The 27,034-nt window shown below is 39.4% G+C and overlaps 1 protein-coding gene and 1 non-coding gene across 2 annotated transcripts; both read right to left on the bottom strand.

Moving 5' to 3' along the window:
• Nucleotides 1-970: 970 nt before the first annotated feature.
• LOC141381359 (uncharacterized) lies at nucleotides 971-17,967 on the bottom strand. Its single transcript, XM_073945308.1, has one exon. It carries the CDS (start codon nucleotides 13,550-13,552, stop codon nucleotides 9,491-9,493), a length of 4,062 nt encoding a protein of 1,353 aa, XP_073801409.1. The 5' UTR covers nucleotides 13,553-17,967; the 3' UTR covers nucleotides 971-9,490.
• On the bottom strand, nucleotides 1,875-1,984 carry mir2195 (microRNA mir-2195). The gene has a single exon (NR_030667.1). It is a non-coding gene; the product is annotated as a microRNA mir-2195 (primary transcript).
• Nucleotides 17,968-27,034: the final 9,067 nt, after the last annotated feature.

Below are 27,034 nucleotides of genomic sequence, written 5' to 3'. Positions count from 1 at the left end.
GAAAAACAGAGACTCCCTGAGCGCTCCTTTCCCTCTCTGTGGGCCCCACCTCAGATAAGACCTCGCTGCAATGGAGACCCTCAACTGCTGGAGACTGCAGAAAACTTTACTGTCTTTGAGCAGGCTTGTCAGGATGTTGCTAAAAATTAATCCTAAAAATTAAGGTAAAGGTTCCAAAAAGAACAGCAGTAACACTTTATTTTGATGGTGCATTTGAGTATTAGTAGACTGTCTGCCTAATATCTGTTGATACTGCTGCTAAACAGACATTTAACTGACTATAAGAAACTTTGCAAGTACATGTCAACTTACACTAACCCTAACCTTAATTTCAACCTAACAGTCTACTTTAAATCCAATGAGAACTTGTTGGCATGTAGATGCAACATAACTTAAATTTAACAAACAGACCATCAAAATAAAGTGTGACCAGAACAACATACACAGTCACTGTGCTTTAGCTTATTATCAGGGGTCGCCACTGCAGAATGAACCGCCAATCACTCTGGCACATATTTTGCTCTACAACACCCAGTGCTGGGAAACACCTAGTCTCCAGTAGCCAGACCTCAGACTGATGGCTGAAAGAACTTTTCTAACTTTTCCAATCAAGGAACACCCATCATACTATTTCACTGACAGGTTAATAAACCAATCAGCTTTCGTTTTGTGTTTCATCATGTTTATGTGAAAATGTCCACAGAATAACAGCCTGACAAGCAAGCAACTATGTCATTCATTCATGAGCATCTTTAAGAGTTTACAATGACGATGCGTCAAAATCCTTAATGATCTGTCAGAAAATCAGTAAGACATGTATGTAGACAAACATCACCGCTTTTTTATTTGATTAAACCTGTTTCCAAGCAGGTTGGTTGAGATTTCAACCCATTCAGCTCCTGAAAATCCTGTATATTTAAACCAATCAGAGGATGACTAAGGATCTGCTAAAGTGTTAGTTTGCCATATGCATCAGACATTTAACCACTTGTCCTGCTGTGGGGGAAACCGGGTTCTGTAAATTTGTTCTACCCTGTCAGATTATCCTATTACCTATTTAAAAGGTTGTTAGCACATTAAGATTACAGAATATGCTACCTATTAGATTGTGCTGCCACTGAAAATTTGGATGTGGAATGGTAAGATATAAGGCTGTGGGTGCTTTCACACCTAGACTTTTGTTTCGGAACCTGTCTCGCTTGCCCAGTTAGCATGGTTCATTTGGCATATGTGAAACCAGCAATTGCGCTTGGATCCGCGCCAAACCAATCGGTCCGAGATCGCCTGAATGAGGTGGTCTCGGCTCGATTGAAACGAACTCTGGAGCGGATCGATTGTGGTGAGAAAGCAATACGATGTGAGCCCAGCTATATCACAGTTTATTATGGATATGTAATAGGCAAATATGGCCATAAAAAGAGAATTATGAGTACGGCGGGATGTCATTCCTACCGGTAAATGTGCGTTTGATGTGAAATACGAAAGTGAAAGCATGCTGAAATATTAACAAGAGCTGTTTATCCGTTAGGAACATTGATCGAACTGCAGTCTAGCCAAGGGCTCTGTATGAGAGTCTTACCTCTGATTTATATCTGGTGATGATGTCTGAGGGTGTCGACATTCAAAATTAAAGCGCAGCTTTCCGCTTATAATGTCTTATTGCCAATCGCCCTAAATTAAAAGTAGGATGCATGATAACTGAGCGGGACTCTGCTAAATAAACCATGAAACTATGACCAATGTGAGGAGAGTTAACTCACACGTGACTTGTTTTAGCTCTTTGGTCTGTTTAGAAATTTTGCCATGTGAAAGCGAACCACACCAACAACAAATATACACATTGTAACAATTTGAATCCCTGTTTCGGAAAAATGAATCGATTCACAGGTGTGAACGCACCCTAACTCACCCCAATCTCAATATTGTTCCCCCAAAAAGAAACTTGATAGTGGTTTACATTTAAGAATCATGTGGTTATCAGAGGTACAGTAACTGTGTCAACGATATTTGCAGAAAAGTAAACTGCTGGCATATTACAAGCATGCAGGCAATGATAGTAAGAATTTGGTTGCTGTAAATGGGTTTTAGAGTGCATTAATTCAATAAGTTAAACTGTTCTCTAATATCTACATAATACATTAAGTATGTGGCTTCAGTAAGTTAAACAATTCTCCAGAAATTATTTCATATGTTTTTTATAACTCCAGAAATTACCCATAGAAAGAAAGCTCAGTTTTGAGAAAACCGTTTAACAGACCATCTCCAGCACAAGGATAAAGAATCCTCCATTCAGTCTCTTTACTTTACTTTTACTTTTTACTCCTTTACTTTCATAGATATAGAAACAGTGTTGTATGCACTCCACTAAAGACATCCATTAGCCTAAATATTTAATTTTGTTAGTTAAGCACGAAGATTTGTTTCAAAACTATTTCTAAATTTAGTTCTAATTTACAACAAATGAATAAATGAACAATAATAACAAAGTTATATACAAACACACGTCATATTCTTATGCCCCACACGGTGATGCATACATCTCCAAAACCTGAAAGATGAACAAATCTAAACTTTTTTTTTTTAATAAAACAAAAAAAAAAATTTGTTTTAATTAAAACAAATATAAATATGCATATAATGAATAATGCTACTACGTATAATAATAACATTATACAAATGCAAATTGTCATGAATAAACTGAAAAAAGTATAAAGAAGGCATGGATGCAGTGGTTTTTATATTTATGTAGAAAATAACAGATATATATATTTTTTTACATTTTAATCCTTTAATTATTTTCATATGTAACGATATTTGTGTATAACTGTACATCCTGTGTGTATAAAGCACTTTGTAAGCATTTGGACCTGCATAGACACACAGCTAACGTGCTCTGCGCTATACTTTAGACCAGCTTTCAGTTAGTCAATGGCGCAGTCTATTTCAGTTCTTCAAAACAGTAATGCACCAACAATGTGCCTTAACACATCTCTATTTTAGACCAGCACGTCCATGTGTCTAAAAAGTGGCGATAATGGATGGCTTTTTAAACAACGAGCCATAAAACCTAAAAAAATAAGTTTGCGTTAGTCTGAAAATTGCACATCTTGTGTCTTATTGTGCCAGGTGAATAATAGGGCCCCTATGCCTTCTCTCTCTCTCTATCTCTCTATCTCTCTCTCTCTCTCTCTCTCTCTCAAACACACACACAGCATGATGTACTCTGAAATGCACGTGCAAAATAATCATACTTCATTGGTCAAAAAACAAAAATGTGACAAACAGAATAGATGTGTAAATCTTTTCAGCTGAAGTAATCGAGTGATTTGAGTTAGATGGAGTAAGTGAGCAGTATTTAAACCATCAGAGTAACCTAGTTTACTTTTGAGTGGTGTTGTGGATGAATATAGGCTGACTTTAATTATGCTTGGCAAAAGGGACTTACAGAGCTTTGTTTATTGTTGTATTTTGAACTGTTCCCATATTAGAAAACACAGCAGGAATTAATGTCATTCATCCATTTATTTTCTTGTCAGCTTAGTCCCTTTATTAATCCGGGGTTGCCAAAGCGGAATGAACCGCCAACTAATCCAGCACGTTTTTCACGCAGAGGATTTCCTTCTAGCCGCAACCCATCTCTGGGAAGAATTAATATCAATCTCTGCATAAACAGTTGAGTTTAATAGAGTACACTGCATCCTTTCGTTTCTGAAAAATGACAGTAAGAACTAGTTGACATGACATGATGCATAGACATCCAGCTGAATGTTTTTAAGGTTTCTAGCCAAATTTAGCAGAATTTTATAATCAATAACTAATACAGAAGGACCAGAGAAACGAAACACCAGAGAAACTAAACATCTGTGATTCATATCTGCAGAATTTTTCCATTGAACAAAAGTTTTGTTTTTTGTTTTATCATGGAAAAAAGGGGCTTTATTAAAATAGTTTATACAGTATTAATATATTCAAAATTATGCAGTGAAAAGTTTTTTAGAACTGAACTTTTTTCAAAAACAGACCTTTGCAACCTTTGTTTTAAGAGTGTTTTGAGTGGTTTTAGTGCATTACTATAAATCTTAGGTCATAAGGGCTTTTGATTGCTTCGAAAAGTCATGCAAGACTCTGGTTAGAGGTATTTGACATTCACCAGGACTCATTTCTCAATACTTAAGTCACTTTTCTTAACACACACTTCTCCAATTTTCAGCTTGGCATAGCAAAGAGTTTCACATCCAAATGCACTAAAACTACCAAAAACACTTCATACATCTGAAATCAACTCATTCTTCTAGATCCCTGAAAGGGTTTTCTTCATCCAAAAAACACACTTTGTCACTCATAAAACAATGACCTAAACACTAACAACAAACTAACATGTTTTCTTTCCTAAAGGAGACAATTTATTTCTACTGTTCAGAGTTTTGATAGATTTTGTTTTAGCTGTATTTAATATTTTCCCTATACATCTTTCATTTTCTAGTTTTGCAATGTGCAGTCATTGAAACCACTGAATTTGCCAGTCACATGCATACACTCCCTGACAAAAGTCTTGTCGTCAATCCCAGTTGTAAGAAAAAATTGTAAAAAAAATACTTCTAGTTGATCATTTGGAAAGTGGCAGAAGGTAGATTTTTTCCCATGAATCATCTCTTGGACTGTATCCCAATCATCAAAAATACTGCAAAAGATTTATTGGAACCGTCATGGACCCTAAATTCTCACAGATATCAGTTAAGTTTGGTGAAGTAAAAATCATGGTTTGGGGTTAGGTTTAGTATGGGGGCATGTGAGAGATCTGCAGAGTGGATGGCAACATCAACAGCCTGAAAGATCAAGACATTTGTGCAGCCCATTACATTACAAACCACAGGAGAGGGCAAATTCTTCAGCAGGATAGCGCTCCTTCTCATACTTCTCAGCCACCACCTCACAGTTCCTGAAAGCAAAGAAGGCCAAGGTGCTCCAGGATTGGCCATACCAGTCACCAGACATGAACGTTATTGAGCATGTCTTAGGTAAGATCCAAAGAATCTTGATGAACTCTGGGAGTCTTGCAAGATCGCTTTCTTTGCCATTCCAGATGACCTACTTATAAGTTAATTTGAGACATTGCAGAGATGATTAAAATTCAAGACATGGTATATGATTTTGGTAAAATAAGGGTAATCTAGAGGCCTTTGCCTTTTAAATAAGCTACTTCTGCATACCAAATGATCAACTAGAAGTCAAGTTGTTTGACATTATTTGTTGTTTCCAAAACTTGGATAGATGACAAGACTTTTGTCAGGAAGTGTTTATTTTCAGTAAAATGTTCATGTGTGTCTTAAAAAAAAAAACACTAATAATATTAATGCAAAATTTCAAATATTATAATTTAGAACAATTGCATGGTCAAAATAGCTTTTCTGTGGAACTGCTTGATGTAATTAACTGAATGTTATTTGCATTGAAGAAACTTCCTACAAAACTAATTAGTGAAGTTTATTTAATTTCAAGAGGATCATGTGTAGATTATTGCTTGTGGCCGGTCCAGCATTATTCAATTTATGATTCACAAATCAGATGATTCCTAAGCCACTATAAATACCCTAAGTTCAATATAACAGCTATCTTCATTTTGAAGAATCCCCCCTTCCACCCCTACACCTCCTCCTTTCATAGATGGGTGGCACGGTGGCCCAGTGGTTAGCACTGTTTCTTCACACCAAGAAAGTCACTGGTTCTAGTCCTTACCAAGTCAGCCGACGTTTCTGTGCGAAGTTTACACGTACTCCCTGTGCTCACGTGGGTTTCCCCTGAGTTCCCCGGTTTCCTTCCAATTGACTAATCCAAATCGGCACCAGCTTTATAATCTATAATCAAAGCTTTATAATTAATCTTTCTTCTAAGTGTAAACTCTTGAATTGAATCAGTTGAAGTCAGAATTATTAGCCCCTTGTTTATTCCTGTTTAACGGAGAGAAGATTTTTCAACACAATTTTGAACATAATAGTTTAGATCAGGGGTTCTCAACTGGTTTGGCCATGGGACCCACATTTTTACATGGTCATCAAGCCGCAACCCAAATTTTTAGAAACTATAATACAACTTTAGGAGTTACAATTAATTTGTATTTATTTGTTAACATACACAAGTAGTTATAGTTAACTTATAAGACATTCATAGAGACTTACAAATCAACAATATTTTATTGCTGTCATTTAAAAAAATGGATCAAATTATAGAAATATTATAAAGTAAAAACAACAAATACTGTAAACAGTGGTTAGGGTAAGTAAAAGTTCAGTTACTATGAACTAAACTGAACTGTTAATAAAACATGTTGTCTGGTTTCTAAATGTCATTTTAATTTAGAAGGTTTCTCTCTTATGAGAGCACCTCACTACATATGACACGAGGCTTTAAGTATTTTTTGTCGTCAATATATGTAAATCAATACTTTACATATTCGGGGTCGTACAAACGGTAGGGTTGTCGCGCACAAATTTTAAAATAAAAGTCCGGTATAAGCAATAAGCAAAAATTTTTTACATTTTTTGTTGTTTTTTTTGACCACACACTCCGCGACCCACTGAAAATGTTCCCGCGACCCACCAGTTGAGAAACACTGGTTTAGAAAACTCATCTCTAATAACTGATTTATTTTATCTTTGCCGTGATGACAGTAAATAATATTTGAATAGATATTTTTCAAGACACTTCTATACAGCTTATTGTGACATTTAAAGGCTTAATAAGGTTAAATAGGCAGGCTAGAATAATTAGGCAATAATTAGAACAAACCATTAACAATGGTTTGTTCTGTAAAAACATAGCTTAAAGGGGCTAATAATTTTGACCCTAAATTTTTTTTTTATTATTATTATTAAAAACAAACTTTTATTCTAGTCGAAATAAAACAAATAAGACTTTCTCCAGAAAATATTATCAGACATACTGTAACAATTTCCTTGCTCTGTTAAATATAATTTAGGAAATATAAAAAAAATAAAATAAAATAAAAGGGGGCTTATAATTCTGACTTTAACTGTATTTATTGATTAATAATTTCAAATAATAATCCATGCATTAAATACATTTATTACATACCCGAATTGCTTTAGGCACAAAAGTAAATTTATAACAATTTATCGCTTAAGGGGCATCCACTCAAAGTATTTGTTCAAAGAGTGTGTGCTGTCTCCTAGTATTTTATGTGCCATTCTCAACACCTGCTGTTTCTAATAGGATGCAAGGGAACTCCTAACATTTTGAGCAAAAATTAACAATGCCTAGAAGACGATTCTAATGTCTGATAGATGTCATAGTGGTAACGTCCACACAACATCAAGATATAACATGATTAGATGTTGATATTTGGTTGATTTTAGGTTGATTTTACATTGGACATTGACGACGGCCTGATATTGGGCTCTGACGTCAACCTGATTTTCATTTCCAAACAAAATCCAATGACCCCACGAAAATGGGGTACAGCATCAATATGACATCATGTTTGCATCCTGTGCCTACAAAAACTGAAAATATAAATACATAAAAATGTCCAATTGGTTATGAAAGACAATACATGCATGCAATTGGGTTATGAAACACTGTGCATTAGGCAAAAATGCATGTAAATCAATTTAAGTACATTAGCAAGCAGCTTTAATCACATAAACGGCTATTCCCAACAACAAATATGAGGCTGATGAAAACGCTGAGTGGCTAATAATTTGTGTAAAACCTCTAGTTACATTGTCTGGTGAGCAAAAAAAGCAAATGTCAATCTCTTATCGCTAATTAACTTTACCTCAGAAGCTATTATTGCCATCAGTCGACAACTGCTATTGTAACCAGCACCAATGCAGAGGAAGTAAAGTCTGACTGGGCATTAGTCCAAACTCAAAAAGCTCTCAGTAATTCCGAGCTTCAACCCTCCTTTTATAAAACATGTCATGTACGTGGACGGCAGCCAATTCTGCAAGCCCAACACAAAATAAGGCAGTTTTTTTTTCAAGAAGGCTAGGTTTGGGCTAATCTCTAGAGAAAACGAACAGCGCACGGCTAACAAAACTCTTTTATGGACTGCGGGTTAAGCCATCCGCTAGTTTGTTTGTTCCTGAGGGAAAGCCGAGTGGATTATCCAGCTGTAGGTTGTATGAAGTACATACACACACGCGCATGTTTGTTGTGCAGGTGAACTGTGATTAACCAGGGTTGTGTTTGGGTGTGTGTATTTGCTCGTGCGATGGGATTGGCTGGTCTTGTTTGTCATAGTTGTGAGCTTACGGGACAAAAGCTGGGTGTGGGTTTACCTGCGGGAATGTAAATGGAATAAAAAATGAAATAAAACTTAAGTAAATCTGAGTGACTTTCGCGGAAGTTGTATAAAAAATGTAAAATGTGGTCTACCATTAACTTGATAGATTATTTAAAAAAAATAAAAACAAAAGTCCTACAGAGGCTGCATTTATTTGATTAAATTTACAGTCAAAACTGTACAGTCAAAACAATTTTGAAGTGTTATTATAATATATAATCTATTTAAAAGAGTTATTTTTTCCAACACCATAACTTAAGTTTAAAGTCACATGATCCATTATAAATCATTCTAGAAGAGTTGTGCATCTTTTACTTTGCTTTACTTTCATTCACTCATTCATCCATTCATTCATTCATTCATTCATTCATTCATTCATTCAATTTCTTTTCAGCTTAGTCCCTTTATTAATCTAGGGTTGCCACAGCAAAATGAACCACCAACCTATCCAGCATATGTTTTATGCAGCAGCTGCCCTTCCAGCTGCAACCCATCACTGAGAAAATTGTGTTGAATTTAAATAAACAAATTAACTTTAATAATGTTCAACTTAATTTGTTTGTTTAAATTCAACACAAATAAATTGTTTACAACCACTTAACGTAAAAAAAAAAAGAGTAAATCCAAGGAATCATCTCTGTATATTTTTTTTCAGTGTACACACAGAAATGTTAACTGACCCAGCTGAGGCTAAAACCAGCGTCATTCTTGCTCTCTACCCACTGCGCCCTCGCATTGCCCTACTATACTATCCACAATGTGAAAATGTCTCTAGCCGCACAATACACCACCACATAAAAATATATGTAGCGAGGCAGAGGGAAAACAGCGGCACAACAGGATGAGTTTACAGACAAGTCCCCGGAGGGTGCTTTATTTACAAAGTGGATGTGATGTAAAAGGTGCTCTTCTTTAGGGTGAGGTGCTCTGGTGCTCCGGGAAGTAGGTGAAGGACAGTGAGTAGTCGGGTGGAGGATCGTCACGAGTTGGAGTCCGCTATGGAGAGACAGAGAGACAAGCATTAGCACAGGGAGTCATAGAAGGAATGAAGCTCATCTTCTCCTGGCGTAGGTTGGGCTTATATGTCTCTCCGCTTGATGAGCTCCAGCTGTGTACGATCCTGGCTTGATGAAGGTCCAGCTGGGTGAAATTTGCGACCAGGGCGACGTGGCATATAATTGCTCGTTACATTCCCCCCCCCCTTAGCGTCGTCCTGGTCCTGGGTGTCCTGCAGAGAAAAGGTAGAGTATTGTGAGGGGGGGTAGAATGGTTTGACAGACCTGCCCATCCTGACCATAGCCTTGAGAGCCCGTCGGCGTTTCCGTGGGAGGCCCCGGCTCGATGTTGTACCGTGAAGTTATAATCCTGGAGCGACAGGAACCATCTGGTGACTCGAGCGTTGTTATTTTTCGCCGTTGACATCCATTGAAGTGGAGCGTGGTCGGTCACCAGGGTGAATCTTCTGCCAAGGAGATAATATCTGAGCTCCAGGATTGCCCACTTGATCGCCAGGGCCTCCTTCTCCACCGTGACGTACCGGGTCTCTGCAGGGGTAAGCTTCCGACTCACGTACATGATGGGGTGTTCTTCATCGCCGTGGACCTGGGAGAGGACCGCGCCCAGGCCCGAGTCGGAAGCGTCTGTTTGTAGGATGAAGGGGCAGCCGAAGTCAGGTGCGTGCAGTACCGGAGAAGATGTTAGTGCCGTCTTCAGGGCTTGGAACGCGCCATCTGCTTCCCTGTTCCATTGTATCTTCTCTGGCTGCCCCTTTCTGGTCAGGTCTGTCAACGGGCTGGCTATGGATGAGAAATTGGGAATGAAACATCTATAGTAGCCCGCTAACCCCAGAAATGCACGTACCTGGGTCTTTGTGGTGGGTTGTGGAGTTTCTTGTAGTGCTCTGATCTTGTTCTGTTGTGGCTGTATGAGACCTCTACCGATGTGGAAACCGAGGTATTTTGCTTCTGCTAGACCCAGGTGGCATTTCTTGGGATTAGCTGTGAGCCCAGCCCTACGAAGATCAAGGAGCACCCTCCGCAACCGGGATAGATGTTCTTCCCATGACTCGGAGTGGACGATTAGGTCGTCGAGGTATGCTGCTGCATACGGCTGGTGGGGTCTCAGCAGGATGTCCATCATACGCTGGAATGTTGCTGGAGCCCCGTGGAGCCCGAAGGGAAGAACCCGGTATTGCCAGTGCCCACCGGGAGTGGAGAAGGCGGTTTTCTCCTTGGCGCTTTCACTTAGTGGTAGTTGCCAGTAGCCTTTGGTGAGGTCGATCGTGGATATGAATCGGGCTCCACCCAGCCGATCCAGCAGCTCGTCCACCCGAGGCATGGGGTACCCGTCGAATTTGGAAATTTCGTTCAGCTTCCTGAAGTCATTGCAGAAGCGGAGGGTGCCGTCGGGTTTGGGGACCATCACTATGGGGCTGGACCATGGGCTACGAGATGGTTCGATGATTCCCAATTTCCTCATCTTTTGGATCTCATCGTTGATAGCCAGCCGGCGAGCTTCTGGTACTCGATAAGGCCTCTGCCGGACGATGGTGCCAGGTGGGGTGATGATGTCGTGCTGGATGATGGTGGTTCGGCCCGGTTTCTCTGAGAACACATCCCTGAACTGACCGACCAAGGCTTGCAGCTCCGCCTTCTGATTCGGTGAGAGTTGCTCACCTATATGGACAACGGGAGAAGTTTCTTCTGAGAAGGCAACTAGATGACCTGGAGCTGCAACCCATTTCTTCATTAAGTTGATGTGGTAAAGTTGTTCTTCTCTTCTTCGTCCCGGCTGACGGACTCGATAGTTTACCGGCCCTACCCTTTCTACCACTGTATATGGCCCCTTCCAGGATGCCAAAAACTTCGAGGTGGTGGTAGGTATCAGGATCATTACCTTGTCCCCTGGTTGAAACTCTCTGGGTTGGGCGGGCCGGTTATATAATCGCTGTTGGGCGCGCTGGGCTTCGGTCAGATGTTGCTTGACGATGGGCATGACTTTCTCTATACGTCCTCTCATGTCCCGTATGTGCTCAATTACTGACCGTTGTGGGGCTGGCTCTTGCTCCCAAGCTTGACGAGCCACGTCCAATAGCCCTCGTGGTTGGCGGCCGAACAGCAATTCAAAAGGTGTAAAACCTGTAGATCCTTGGGGAACTTCTCTGATTCCGAAAAGCACGTACGGGATCATGAGGTCCCAGTCGCGCCCATCCTCTGCCACCACCCTGCGGAGCATCTGCTTCAGCGTCTTATTGAAGCGTTCCACCAAGCCATCAGTCTGCGGATGATAAACAGAGGTTTTTATTTGCTTTACCTTAAGGAGGCGGCAGAGGTCTGCCATCAACCGGGACATGAATGGGGTGCCCTGGTCGGTCAGTATCTCTGCTGGTATTCCTACCCGGCTGCATAATAAAAACAGCTCCTTAGCGATTGCCGATGACGTGGCTTTTCTCAGAGGGGTCGCTTCTGGATATCTGGTGGCGTAATCGAGGATGACAAGGATGTGTTCATGTCCCCGGGCCGACTTCGGCAAAGGCCCTATCAAGTCCATGCCAATGCGGTTGAAGGGCACCTCAATGATGGGTAATGGTATCAGAGGGCTGGGGGGTGGTCGTTGGGGAGACGTTCTTTGGCATATGTCACATGCCTGACAATACCTCTTGACTTCTCCATCCAACCCGGGCCAGTGGAAACGATCTCTGATCCTCTTGATCGTGTTGGCTGCTCCTAGATGTCCTGCCATCGGGTGAGTATGTGCCAGTTCTAGAACAGTCTCCCTTTTGGTCCTCGGGACGACCAATAGCGTCTTCGTTTCCCCCCGCCTCTCTGCGACACAGTACAGCAGACCATTTTGCACAATAAAATGTGGGAGGGGGTGAGGGCTGGGAAACCGTTCGTTACCGTCTATGATCCGGACTTGTGGCCAGCAGTGCTTCAACGTTTCATCTTCACGCTGTGCTCTCCCGAAATCGCCACCTGCGGTAATCTGTTGAAAAAGATCATAGTACAGGTTAGCCGATGATGACTCACCCCCTCTGTCGCTCTCGGTGGCCATCAGCGCTGTTTGGCGGTCCCGTTGAGCCCGTCCCTTGCTGTTCTTCTTTGCCCGAGCCGATCGAGCCTGATGGTGGGTGAGGAGATCATCGAACCCCGGCCAGTCTCTGCCCAGAAGAAGGGGTACAGGAAGATCTGGAACCACTCCTACTTCGATGCGCCAGCTTCCCGACTTAGTCGCTATAGTGACTCTTTGGGCGGGTACGTGGCGGGTATCACCGTGTATGCATGTAATCGGGATTCGACCTTTCCCTTCTTGATGGTATTTTAACGTGTTTGGGTGGACCAGTGTTATTGCACTTCCTGTATCTAGTGTGGCCGTCTGCGTTTTCCCGTCTAAGCATACTTTTCGGGTGGGAGCTTTGGGAGGGACGTTGCGATGTACCACGCACCCTTCCGTCCAGGCCGGGGCCGAGAGTGTTGTTGGCTCTGTGGGCATCGGTTCGTCGACTGGGCTGGGGACCGCCGGTCTGCTGCCTGGTCGTGTTGTGCCCTCCACCGGTCGCCATGGCGTATTTACCCTCCGGGGTGGCAGAGCCGCTCTCTCCCCAGTCTCCCGGGCCACGTGAGCTTCTGCCAGCTCCACCGCCTCCACCAAAGCGGCCAGCGAGTCGGGGTTCCTCATGCTGGTAAGTGTGCGGAGCCGTCTGGGTAGCGCCCTCATCATCTTTTCAATGACCACCTTCTCAGCGACCTGGACTGCGGTTGGATCTCCTCCTAACAACCATAATCTTCCCAATCTTGATAAGTTGGCTGCTTGGGTCCGAACCGGCTGTTTGTCATCATAGAACCACTGAGAAAATTGTTGTGCTGCGCTTATATTGGAGAGTCCCATTCTGGCGAGTATCTCCTTTTTTAATGCTTTATAGTCGTCATTTTTCGGTGTCTCTAATGCGAAATAAGCTCTTTGAGCTTCTCCAGTCAGGAATGGCGCTAACATCCTCGCCCAACTTTCCTTCGGCCATCTCTCTCTTTCCGCAATTACCTCAAAGGTGTGCAGGTAAGCATCAATATCATCCAGGTCGCTGAGTTTTGTGATAAATCTATGGGCGCTCACCTCAGAGAACTGGCTGGAACCGGCCGCTTGGCGGAGCTGTTGTTCCATATGGTCTTGTCTGGCGGTGAGTTGTTCAGTTATCACTTGTTGTCTTCTTGAGATTTCCGCTAGATGGCGTACTACCTCTTCGATCGACATGACTCAGGAGGGGATGACAGCCGAGTAAGAGAGCGTGAGTGAGAGAGAGAGCGGATGCCTGTCTGTAAACAGAAGAAAAACAGAGAAAATTCAGTGGTTACTTCTTCTTACTGGTAAGTGCTGAATTTTTTTCCCTCTGAAAAAGCGCGCATTCTCCACCAGTTGTAGCGAGGCAGAGGGAAAACAGCGGCACAACAGGATGAGTTTACAGACAAGTCCCCGGAGGGTGCTTTATTTACAAAGTGGATGTGATGTAAAAGGTGCTCTTCTTTAGGGTGAGGTGCTCTGGTGCTCCGGGAAGTAGGTGAAGGACAGTGAGTAGTCGGGTGGAGGATCGTCACGAGTTGGAGTCCGCTATGGAGAGACAGAGAGACAAGCATTAGCACAGGGAGTCATAGAAGGAATGAAGCTCATCTTCTCCTGGCGTAGGTTGGGCTTATATGTCTCTCCGCTTGATGAGCTCCAGCTGTGTACGATCCTGGCTTGATGAAGGTCCAGCTGGGTGAAATTTGCGACCAGGGCGACGTGGCATATAATTGCTCGTTACATATACTAAACAGAAACACCACATAATAATAATCTGGAAACAGTCATATACACTTACCACTTTAATAAGTACTAAGTGGCTACTATTAGGCCACTTTATTAGGTACACCTGTCCAGCTGCTTGTTAACATAAATATAAAACCGGCTAATGCCTTGTTGATGCCAGAGGTCAGAGGAGAATGGCCAGACTAGTTCGACCTGATAGAAAGGCAACAGTAATTCAAATAACCTCTCATTTCAACCCAGGTCTGCAAAAGAGCATCTCTAAATGCACAACATGTTGAACCTTGGGGCAGAATTTGGTGTCAACAACATGAAAGCATAGATCCATCCATCTTTATATCAACTGTTTAGGCTGGTGGTGGTGTAATGGTGTGGGGGATATTTTCTTGGCACACTTTGGGCTCATTTGTACCAATTGAGCATTTTGTCAACACCACAGCCTACCTGAGTATGTTCATCTCTTAATGACCACAGTGTTACCCATCTTCAGATGGATAATTCCAGCAGGATAGCACACCATATCATAAAGCAGGAATCATCTCAGACTGGTCTCTTGAACATGACCATGAGTTCACTGTACTCAAATGGCCTCCACAGTCACTAGATCTCGATCCAATAGGGCACCTTTAGCATGTGGTGGAATGGGAGATTCACATCATGGATGTGCACCCGACAAATCTGCTGCAACTGCTTGATGCTATCACGTATACGGATTCTCTGAGGAATATTAACAGCATTGTTGAATCTATGCCCCAAAGGATTAAGGCAGTTCTAGTAAGGAACTAGTAAGGTGTACCTAATAAAGTTGCTGGTAGGTGTTTTTATTTATCTACAGTCTATATTTATCTCTATCTCTCTCTCTCTCTCTCTCTCACACACACACACACACACACACACACACACACACACACACACACACACACACACACACACACACACACACAAAAGATATTTTGAAGATAACTTTGAAGCCAAAACCTGTAACCATTGACTTCCGTAGCAGAAAAAGCAAATATGGAAGTAAATGGTTACAGGTTTATGACATTTTTCATAAAGTTTTCCTTTTTGTTTAAGGGATTAGGTCTATTTATGGCCAAATAGGTGTGGAACAAGTAAAGGGTGAGTAAATGAATATCGAATTACATTGGGTGAACTTTGGGTCTCTTTATGTACAAAATGTACTGTATAGTGACAGCTTTTGTATCTTTATTACTGATTTATTATTTTTTTATTTTTACGCAGTATACAGTTAAAGAAATATTTTCCTTTTTAAATATTTCCCAAAGTGTGTTTAACAGAGCAAGATTTTTTTCACATATTTCCTTTTTTTTTTTTTTTTTCTTCTGGAGAAAGTCTTATTTGTTTTATTTTGGCTAAAATAAAAGCAGTTTTTCATTTTTATAAAAAACATGTTAATGTCTATGTTATTAGCAATATTGCAACCCCCTAGAGCATTTTTTTTTTCGATTGTCTACTGAATAAACTACTGACTTGCCAAACTAACCAAGTTAAACCTTTAAATGTCACTTTAAACTGAATACTTGTATCTTCAAAGATATCTAATAAAATATTATGTGCTGTCTTCATGGCAAAAATAAAATAAATCAGTTAATAAAACTATATGTTTAAAAATGTGTCAAAAAAAATCTCCTTTCCATTAAACAGAAATTAGGGAAAAATATACAGAGAGGCTAATAATTCTGACTTCAACTGCATATCAACATTCAAGGTTATCCACTTTATAAACAAGCATTAACTCCCCTGCACACGTAGCCTCTCAGCTATTGTTCCTCTGCTTGCATTTTGATATGTTTTTGGTTTGGTCTGACAGTGTGTAATACAGTATCACTGTACAGTGAGGCAGTGGTGCGGACTCATCCCTGGAGCCAAACCGTCCCCTTTAAACCCTGCACAGTCAGCCTGTTTTAGAGCCGAAACAATGGCACGGCTGAAGCTCTCCTCACACCGCATCAGATAAGAACAAGCTCTGCAAACAGACGCAGAGTAAGTCCAGCATTCCTCTGTGTCCCACACAAGGAGCCCTTTGTGTGGCCGGCCATATTTGTGGCCTACATCGGACAGCAGTGTCGTGATGCTGGAGCGCAGAATGCATGCTGTTTATTAGCTTGCACCAGGCACTGATCTCCTGCACCTAATTGGATCCTCTCAGGAAGGAGATTTGATTAAAGCACACATATTCAAGCATTAATAGGAGTTTTCTCCCCCCAGGCAGAGAGGACCACCCACCGGGGAACCGTGCTCTGGCAAGCACCGGCAGAGCAGCCTTTCCCACAATCCCCACATGCAGGCCGCTAGCGAGATTTAAAGACGTTCATAAAAGACAGTGGTTGGGGAAGTATTTGCATGAAGCGAACATTATCTTGGTCTTAATTTTACTGGGTGACTTATAAAGACACTGTTGAGGGAAGGTAAAGTTTTTCCCAGTGGAATGTTGGTGAAGTTTAAAAGAAAAACAAAAGAGTGTAAAACAAAGAAAAAGGGGGTATATTGTCACAATCAAAAGGGTATATTGTACATTGCAATTTTTTTCCCATGTTGAGTATGTTTACATGCACTCCAATATGCTAATATGACACAAAAATCTGATTACATTTCCACATTATTTTTCACGCTTTAGTTTACTTGGAAATCAATACAGAATCTTCACCTGTTTTATTGTTGACCCTGTCATTTCATTATTTAGTTATGTAAATGTTTCCAAATGATCTTTAACAGACTAAAGAAACTTTCTCAGCATGTCTGATAATATATATTTTTTTCCTCTGGAGAAAGTCCTATTTGTTTTATTTCGGCTAGAATAGAAGCAGTTTTTAATTTTTAAAACCCATTTTAAGGTCAATATTATTAGCCCCTTTAAGCTCTATTTGTTTTTGATACTCTACAGAACAAGCAAATATTATACTGTATCTTGCCTAATTACCCTAACCTGCCTAGTTAACCTAATTAACCAAGTTAGGCCTTTAAATGTCACTTTAAGCTGAATAGAAGTGTCTTGCAAAATATCTAGTCAAATATTTTTTACCATCATCATGACAAATTTAAAATCAATCAGTTATTAGAAATGAGCTATTAAAACTATTATGTTTAGAAATGTGTTGAAGAATTATCTCTGTTAAACAGAAATTGGGGGAAAAATAAACAAGGGGGCTAATAATTCAGGCGGGCTGATAATTCTGACTACAACTGTTTATGGCACTTGCACGAAGTGAAACTTGGCATTTCAGTGTGGTGTTTGCATGTTCTCCCCGTGTTCGCATGGGTTTCCTCTGGGTGTTCCAGTTTCCTCCACAAGTCCAAAAACATGCGCTACAGGTGAATTGGGTAAGCTAAATTGTCCGTAGTGTATGTTTGTGAATGTATAGATGTTTCCCAGTGATAGGTTGCAGCTGGAAGGGCATCCCCTGTGTAAAATATATGCTGGATAAGTTGGCGTTTATTCCGCTGTGGCGACCCCAGATTAATAAAGGGACTAAGCTGAAAAGAAGATGAATAAATGAATGAACAAAAAACTGATTTTCTTTTAAAAACTTCCTAAAAGTTTAAACTGATCTTATGGACTGAACAGCCTAATCAAAGCAAAAAAAGCTAAAATTTCAAAATTGCATTACATAGACCTATATTCATGATTTCACATAAATTAAAATGGCAAAAAATAAAATGTTTCCTTTTCTTTCCATAGCAAATTAACATGCAACTTGACTGTTGTAAAAAATAATGGTTTAAATGAACTACTTTCCTCCGCCGCTCATTCACATCTGCAGCTGACGTCAGAACAGCAGAAACAGTTACTAATTCACCAACGCCACTTTAGAGCTAGTATTTGAATGATTCTTTAGTGTAATGTCTAAAGTGATGACAAAACAGCTGATTTTGCTCACAATTTAAGAATATAAGGCTGAATGGCATGAAATGCCATCAATCTAGAGACATTTCCCAGTATTTTTCTGTTGAGGACATCACAATAATTAACCCAAAAAAAGGAAAGCAGTGCAAACACTACCAGATAACTGTGGAAAACGTTAAGCACATGCGGGCATTTCTTTTTTCTTTCTGTTTACTGAACTAATCTGCAGTAACGAAAACAGGTGAAGCATTAGAAACACACAGATGGCAAACCAAAAAGTAACTCAGGGTTATACAAAGAACGGCCAACACAAAATACATACATTTCTAATATGTGAGTCCCATCTCACACTCAATACACTACATTTACTATGGTATATAAATACAACACTACAAAATACAAAAGAGAGAGAGAGATTGACTTAGAAAGTCACTTTCCAATTTTACAATGATTTGATTAGCTGTGGTATTGAAATTAGGAGTATTTCTCCTCTAAGGGCTTTTGCTGTCCCTGTCACCATCTTGTGGATGGTCAACGTCAACCATCTTTCCTCTGCTCAGTATGACAGGCTAATGGATATATGTATGTAAAAAAGGCACTATCCATATAAATAAAATGCACAGTTGCAATCAAAACAACTACATTCTTGCTTAAAAAGCCTCAAAAGTACATTATGTTGTCCAATATTTGGGTTGCAGCTGGAAGGGCATCTGCTGCATAAAGCATGCTGGATAAGTTGGCAGTTTATTTCGCTGTGGCGTCCCCAGTAAAATAAAGAGACAGAGCCTAAAAGAAAATTAATATATATAAATTATTTTTATTTTCAAAGTAAGACTCCAATGTATAGTAAGTTTATTATAAACTTTAAAAAAAAAAAGGAAACAAGCCTGTGTTTTGGTTGTCGAACTTCTCATGCAGGTCCAGCTGATGTAGAATCTGACCTAACGTACATGCAAATGTTAAGGGAATAGCTAATGAATAATCCCATGTGTAAGTCTCTTGAGATTTTTATAGGAATGAGGAAACAAATGTGTTTGAGGCTCACGGCGTGGCCATTTCCTTGTAATGAACTCGGATTATTCATCTATGCCAAGATATATCCAGATTATTATATGGCACCTTAAGACCCCATCCTACCCAACTGTAAAAGACATTTTTAATATTTTGATCAGATCCTAGAACACATAGTGCTTTTCACAGTTCATGACTAGTTCATTGCCTTGTTGTTTTGATACTTGAAGTTGTGATCACTGTAACATTTTCTTACAGACAGTCTTCAGTTCCTTAGTATGAGGCAATGTCTTTCTTTTCCCAATGGAGCTTAATGTCAAATGAGTTGGTAATACTTAAAGCATCGGTGCAAAGAAGGGAGTACCACAGACACATATTAAAAGTATGACTGCACAGCATTCCTTTCTCATTGATTGTACTTGTTGGTTAAACTATTGCATCCACCCTGCTGTGCCTGTTTTTTATCAGAATTATAAAAGCATACTTAACAAACTCACAAGCCTGTACTCTTCAATGAATCTGTTAGCTTAGCAGCAAAACAGACCTGAAAACATGATTGTTGGGTTTTTAATTTTTTTTAAATAGCAAAAAAGATTCTGTATCATATTATTTCGGTTTTAAGTTTTATAAATATGCTGACAAATGGTTATTTTGACATAATTGACATCACCAACGTACTGTAGATAATAAATCATTCCAAACTACCGAAACATGAGTCAATAAAAGTGACTTTACAACAATAAGAGTTGTCAGAGCAGAGATCATGTCCTATATGAAACATTAAAATGTAAATAAACAGAAAACACACACAAATCACAGACAGCAGTAAATAAATAAATAAAAACAGATAAATGATGTTGGTATATCCGCTTGTTAAGGGGTGACAATATTAGATATGGTTTCTGGGTCCAAGCCACCACTCATTTGAATTGGGAAAATATTTGTTTATGACCACTTTTTAGTCATATCCCACATTAAAGTGATTTTTTTTTATAAACTCATGGTATGCACAGCAGTCTCTGGACTTGCTGCATCACAGACACCAATATTTTAACAATTTATAAACAAATCACAGAGCTCACAGTCATGAAACCATGAGGTGCTAATTAGAAAAAGAACTTGATGGTGATATTTCTACAAATATCCATATTTTTTATTGTATGAAATCATGGTAGCAGGGTGAAAGGGCATTCAAAGCAGGAAATAAAGTTCTCCAATTAAAATGGGAAACCACAAAAACATTCAAAGACTTTATTCAATATTGAGGCCTCATTTAAAATGATTGTCTAAAAATGTTTTGAAGTGCATTCAATGTGAAATAATGATAAAAGCATTGCAGTGCCACAGTGCAACAAATCACAAGCAGATACAACATCGCTGACCAGGGCGATGTGCACACAGTTTCTCACAAACTTCTGTCTGCATAAAAATTACTATGAATTCATGATAACTGTACAAATCTAGATTCCTTGTGCACAGTCTTAATTTCATCAATGAAAATGGCTTGACAAACAGAAACCTGATAGGTCTGCTGGGCCAGCAGCCTAACTGGAAGTTTTCTTTTCCTACATTTAAGTCTCATCTTATTTCATCAACAGTAATGCGCTGTTCATTCATTAGATGAGCAGATCAGAGTGTGCTCACTCAAAGATTTCAAGCACGTTAATAGCACTGAGGACCTGTCAAGATTCTGTATGTCAAGCTATAGGTATTAAACATTTTGCGCCCATTATTTTCAATGACAAAATGAACACTGCTGCATCACATTGATGAGCACAGATGCACCAACTACCATCAAAGGCTATGGCACCTGGATAAACTATATTAAAACTAACTGACAGACACAGACACTGTGATTAATGTTTTCTTGAGGAGTTTTAGGCCTCATTATCCCAATTGCACAACCCCTAACAGCTGTCAAATGTCTGAACATCTTTGTGGATCGAGTGCACCCATTCATGGCGCCACAGCAGACTGCAAGAATCATCAAGGAGAAGTTTAAGAAACATGCAAATGCATTTCTGTAAAAGAATGACATGAACCAAACCAAATATTTCAAGTCCTTATTGATATAGCAGCTTCATGTAGCATCACCACCACCACACAACATATGGCATAGGTCTCAAACTCAATTCCTCTGCACAGTTTTGCTCCAACCCTGATCAAACACAGCTGATCAACTAATGAAGGTGTTCATGACTATTTTGAACACCTCGATTATTTGGATCAGCTGTTTTTGATCAGGGTTGGAGCAAAACTGTGCAGAGCTGCAGCCCTCCAGGATTTGAGTTTGAGACCTATAGCATATGGTAAATGGAGGATCTATTGGCCTTATGCTACTATGCTTTTGTTCTTGTTGTTACAACAAAACTACAAAAATCCGTACCGAGTCCATGCCTTGATGCTTAGCTACTGTTTTGTGGGTTGTGCAGGTTAATTGGTCATAATGTAATGGCTCATTTGTGTAAATGCAATATAAAATCAAAATAACAAACACAAGCCAATCTGTTTCCGAATTGAGTAGCACAGTGTTCATATGTGTTTCCTAAATCAAAGACGCAAGGCTTTCTTCATAAGCTTTTAGAGTAAACACTTATTTAACTGGATGCAAATGAAAGGAAAGCTGTGATGGATGTAAGTGAATTCAATCATTCAATTTCAGCCATTCTACAAATGAAACATTTAACACATCCCTAGCATCCGCACTTTTGTTTGTGTCATTAAATATGACGTCTGCTCTGACCAGATGAAACAATGTTGACTTGAGGGTGGAACATACAGTTCTGTTTTTATCAACAGAACATTGGACAGTGAACCTTCAAAGATGTTTTTGCTAATTATTTTTCTCCATTGTGCTGAAAGAATCCCAGAGCACGCTTTTTTTCCTCTCTCTCTGTTTCTGCATTGTGAATCTAATCCGAATGTGGACATCATTATTGTTTATGACAAGCGAGGGGAAAATTAAATCATTTTGTTGAAAGATTCCTCGCCAAGTGATGCATAACGTTTTGGCAGCGCTGAACGCTGGAACGCAGCCAGAGTTTGCAAAAATAATAACTGCATGATTATATGTAATGAATACAGCCTTATTGCAGCTCTAAGTCATGTATGACCGCTGTTTATTAAATATTATCCGCCTCTCGTGCAAGCCTGGTCTGCATAGTGTTTCAAGTCAAGTCGTTTAAATACAGTCCGCAGTTTGCTGGGAACGTGCTGTATTTATACTGAGCTTGCAGCGTCTTTGCACTCATAATTATCCTTAATGGCTTTGCTCTAAAATGGCTTCATGTTGGGACAATTAAAAAGAAGCAGACGGGGTCGTGCAGTGAGCCAAAAGCAGTATTTTTTTATTTATTTTTTTGCCTTTGCTTTCTCTTTGTGCATGTTGGCAGTCATCAGTCACTAGCGGGTTTTACTTTGCCAAAGCTGAACTGATTAATGAGCAATACTGTATGTCAGTGAAGTCAATCTGGTTATGTGCGTTTGTGTGCGGATGAGACAGTTTGCGGTTGTAATCTTCTGTTAAGTATTTGAGATGTCATAGCGCCTCGGCTTCAGGGAAAGCAAATAAACTGTGGAGGCAGACATTGGCACTTTTTTTCTTCCCTGGAAAGCTTTTAGCCTGCGGCCTGCTTTTTCATGAAGTGATTCCAGAGAAGCTGTGGATATAATGCGTTTTTCCGTAACGTTTCCCATTAGGTGAATCATCCCCGCTGGGACATCCTCATTTGAAAGTCTCCCATTGAGAAATAAACTTAGTAGATGTTGCACTAGATTTTACACATTTAATTGTGTTAAATATATATATATATATATATATATATATATATATATATATATATATATATATATATATATATATATATATATATATATACACACTAGAGGTCACGTTAGACTTTCTCATTGTCTGTCATTTTGACAGAGAGGGTTGTAAAAATTCCGTCATACCTTGTTATTGCCAGTCATTTAATTTGCATATTTTATAATTGCTTTTTTCATTCATATTTTAATCATAAACTTGCATGACGAGCATATAGGCTAAAATATTTATTTATTTATTTGACAAATTAACAAAAACTCCATCAAATGTATTGTTCTAGCAACAATTTCATGTTTTTTTTTGTTTGTTTTTTTCACGCTGACAGTGGAGGGAATTAAAACCAGACCATTTGTGCCTGAACACAGGCAGATATAAACACCAAATTATATTACAAAATATTATTGAAAATAAGAACATAAATTAAAAGTATAACTATTCAGATGATGTTCTCTGCCTGAACTCATATCTTCCTCCTGGTCTGTGTCGACCTGAACTGGGAGCTTGCCTTTGCGTAATCAAATGTATCGAGGGAGACTGATGCAACGGCAATTGTCATTAAATCTTGTTTCTTTGCCTCGGAAAGTCAAATTCTCATGACAGTTTAAATTTTAAATGTTAAATCCACTCTGGAGATTGGAATTACTAGCCTCACTTCAGCCAGCATTTTGTAGTTAGGCAAACTTTCTCTTTAGGAAGTGACCAGAAGATTGCTGGATTCTATGAATGTGGGATTTCTTGATTCAAACACTCATTTCACCGGGATAAATCCTGCAGTACGCGATCCTTCTGCACCCCAAAGTGTTCACATGCATGCTTCAAAGCACCTGACCTCCTTGCTGCAGCTTGGTTGTCCCGTAACAGCTGTCGGCAACAGAGGATTTTTGTCTGTTTGTTTCTTCGTCGTTCACTGCATCACTTTCTTTATTTTTTTTTCACCTTTATTGATAATATCACAACTATTTGGCCGTTTAAAAAACTTCTCACACTCAGCTGCCGTGACATTTTTGTAACTGTACGCAGCGGTGACAAAGAGGAGGCAAAACAAGACAATTGCTAATTAATACGGGCTATCACCATCAGCTGGACAGGAGTGGGAATTACAGCTAGATGCAAATTACAATATTCGGTTAACGCGACATCTGATATACACTCACTAGCCATTTTATTATGTATCACCTGTCCAACTGCTCTAATCAGCCAATCACATGACAGCCACACAATGCATTTAGACATGGTCAAGACAGACTGCTGCAGTTCAAACCGAGCATCAGAATGGGGAAGAAATGGGATTTAACCCTCCTGTTACCTTAAAATCTGCTAACACCTTTTATCCACTGGGGTCAGTTTGACCCCAGCAATTGAAAACCTCAAGAATATTTTTAGTTTTGTTTTTATTTTTTTTTGCCAAAATTTGTGTCAGGTAATGGATGTCTTTATTGACTATTTAACAACTCCTACTTCCTCCCCCTTATACATACAGTTAATACAGATTACCTATTGCTTTACTATTGACAAGTTTACAAATGCATGAAAACTCACTTTCACCTGAACATAGAAAAGTATATATATATATATATATATATATATATATATATATATATATATATATATAGAGAGAGAGAGAGAGAGAGAGAGAGAGAGAGAGAGAGAGAGAGAGAGAGAGAGAGAAAAAACATGGAATGTCTTCAGATTCATGGTGGCTGAAAATATTGACCTTACAGTGTCAGCATTCCAAAGGCTTTCTTTTGCTTCTCCTTTGGACTTGCACAAAATTAGCAACCCAATGTAGCCTTGCAAATCAGTCACATCAAAGTTTTTCCAGCTGTCCCCATAGACCCTTCTCCGCTCTAAGTTTGTCATTTGAAATACATAATTAGTTTATGGTGTAATGAAAAGCTGAAATGCTGATTTTATGTCTTGAACATGACTGACAGCATATCTGTTGGGCCCTGGAACCATTCTGATGACATTAGCAGCACTAAGTCTACCCCGTGAGTTTAAGTGGGGAGCGGGACCACAATAATTTTCCATTTTTTGGTGATAATGTGTCTGTTGGTGGTTGAGAGACACTAGTCTTCTGAAGAGGATGCCTCAAATCAGGGTCCTCCTCGAGATTACCCTGTCCCAGACACTTTCTCCTCTATGTCACTTTCAATGTCAAAAACCTGTGACAAAATCTCTAACAGAAAACTTTGCTTAGAGGCCATTTTCAATTGAGAGAGCTTAAAAGAAGGGCCCACAAAGCAAAAATAGAAATAGTTTAGAAGCTTCATGTGCAAGCTTTTATAGCTTTGTACCTACCCTGTAAACCACATGAAATATGTTTTCCCCAAATTCCTCCTACCACCATGTCAAGTGAGTTCCATGTTAGTGAATCTTGCGATACTACAGGTATGGTTGTGTTATTTATTTATTTATTATATACCTAACATATAAAAAATTTGTGCATATTATAAAACCATAGCATGTTATAGTGACCTCAATTTCACCCAAAACAAATATGTGTATTTTTTTATATTTCTTGTTTTAAACTGCTAAATGACCCTTGGGTCAAACTGATCCCAAGGAACATCGATGTGACAAAATGTGTACAGGGCTTTGAAAAATAAACTGTTAATTTTATGTTTACCAAATTTACTCCATTAAATTAGGAAAAGTCATTCAATATGAGCAAAAACAAAAACAAAAAAAAAAAACAATGTGAACTTTATATGCACATATGTTTAACACTTAATGGGGTTAAATTAATCCCAAGAATGATAGGAGGGTTAAGTGACTTTGAACCTGGCTTGGTTGTTGGTGCCAAAAAGGCTGGTCTGAGTATTTCAGAAACTGCTGATCTACTGGGATTTTCATGCACAACCATCTCTAGGGTTTACAGAAAATGTACAGACAAATAGAAAATAAATATCAAATGAGCAGCAGTTTTGTGGGCATAAATGCCTTGTTTTATACCAGAAGTCAGAAAAGAATGGCCAGACTGCTTCGAGCTGATAAAAAGGCAACAGTAACTCAAATAACCACTTGTTACAACGAGGTATGCAGAAGAGCATTTCTGAATGCACAATGTGTCAAACTTTGATGCGGATGGGCTAAAGGAGCAGAAGACCACATCGGGTGCCACTCCTGTCAGTTAAAAACAGGAAGCTGAGGGTACAGGCTCAACATAATTGGACAATAGAGGATTGGAAATGTTTTGTCTGGTCTGATGAGTCTCGATTTCTGCTGTGCCATTCAAATTGTAGAATATAGAATTGAGTTGGAGTCAACAACATGAAAGAAAGGATCCATTCTGCCTTGTATCAATGGTTCAGGCAGGTGGTGGTGGTGCAATGGTGTGGGGAATATTTTCTTGGCACACTCTGGGCCCATTAGTACCAATTGAGAATTGTGTCAATCTCACAGCCTACCTGAGTATTGTTGGTCTTGATGGTCTTCCCTGAGGCCTCCTCCCAGTGGGGCATGCTTGGAACACCTCCCTAGGCAGGCATCAAGGAGGCATCCAAAACAGATGCCCGAACCACCTCAGCTGACTTTTCTCGATGTGGTAGAGCAGTGGCAGTGCTCCTCACCCTATCTATAAGGATGTGCCCTGCCACCCTGCGAAGAAACCTCATTTTGGCCTCCTGACTCCAAGACCCAAAGCCCATGATTATAAGAGGTAAGAGTATAAACGTAGATTGAACTGTAAGTCGAGAGCTTTGCCTTTCTTCTCAGCTCCTTCTTTACTACAACGGACCGGTACATCGACCACTTTACTGCTGCCGCTACACCAATCTGCCTGTCAAGCTCACGTTTTATACTCCCCTCACTCATAAGGACTTTCCTACAACCTGTTGTTAAAAAATAAATGAAAAAAATACACACTTAATTAAACATAATAAAAATCTAATTGAACAATTTGCTATGTGAATTTGGAATTAATAAAATGAAATATACAACAACAACAAAAAAAAAACTAGAAGAATTTGAATGTCTAATATCTAGTGTGCTACTTGAGCAAATGTGTAAAATAAAATAAAACATTTTAGTTAAAAAAATTATAAACTCTTTCTTTAAAAAATGTAAAATGTATATTTTTATTTTGTCTAATGCTTCTGACAGATATCGAGGACGAAAAAAACAAATAAATCAACTAACAAACAATTTGACCCAAAAACGGTTTGTTTAAAATTAGTTTTCATTTTCACTTGTGGTCTCAGACTTTTGAACCACATTGTGTTTAACTATCTGC

This window comes from Danio rerio, chromosome 3, assembly GCF_049306965.1.
Source record: "Danio rerio strain Tuebingen ecotype United States chromosome 3, GRCz12tu, whole genome shotgun sequence".
Classification (NCBI taxonomy): domain Eukaryota; kingdom Metazoa; phylum Chordata; class Actinopteri; order Cypriniformes; family Danionidae; genus Danio; species Danio rerio.
The sequence above is the reverse complement of the archived record's forward strand: the minus strand, read 5'-3'. Positions and strand labels throughout refer to the sequence as shown.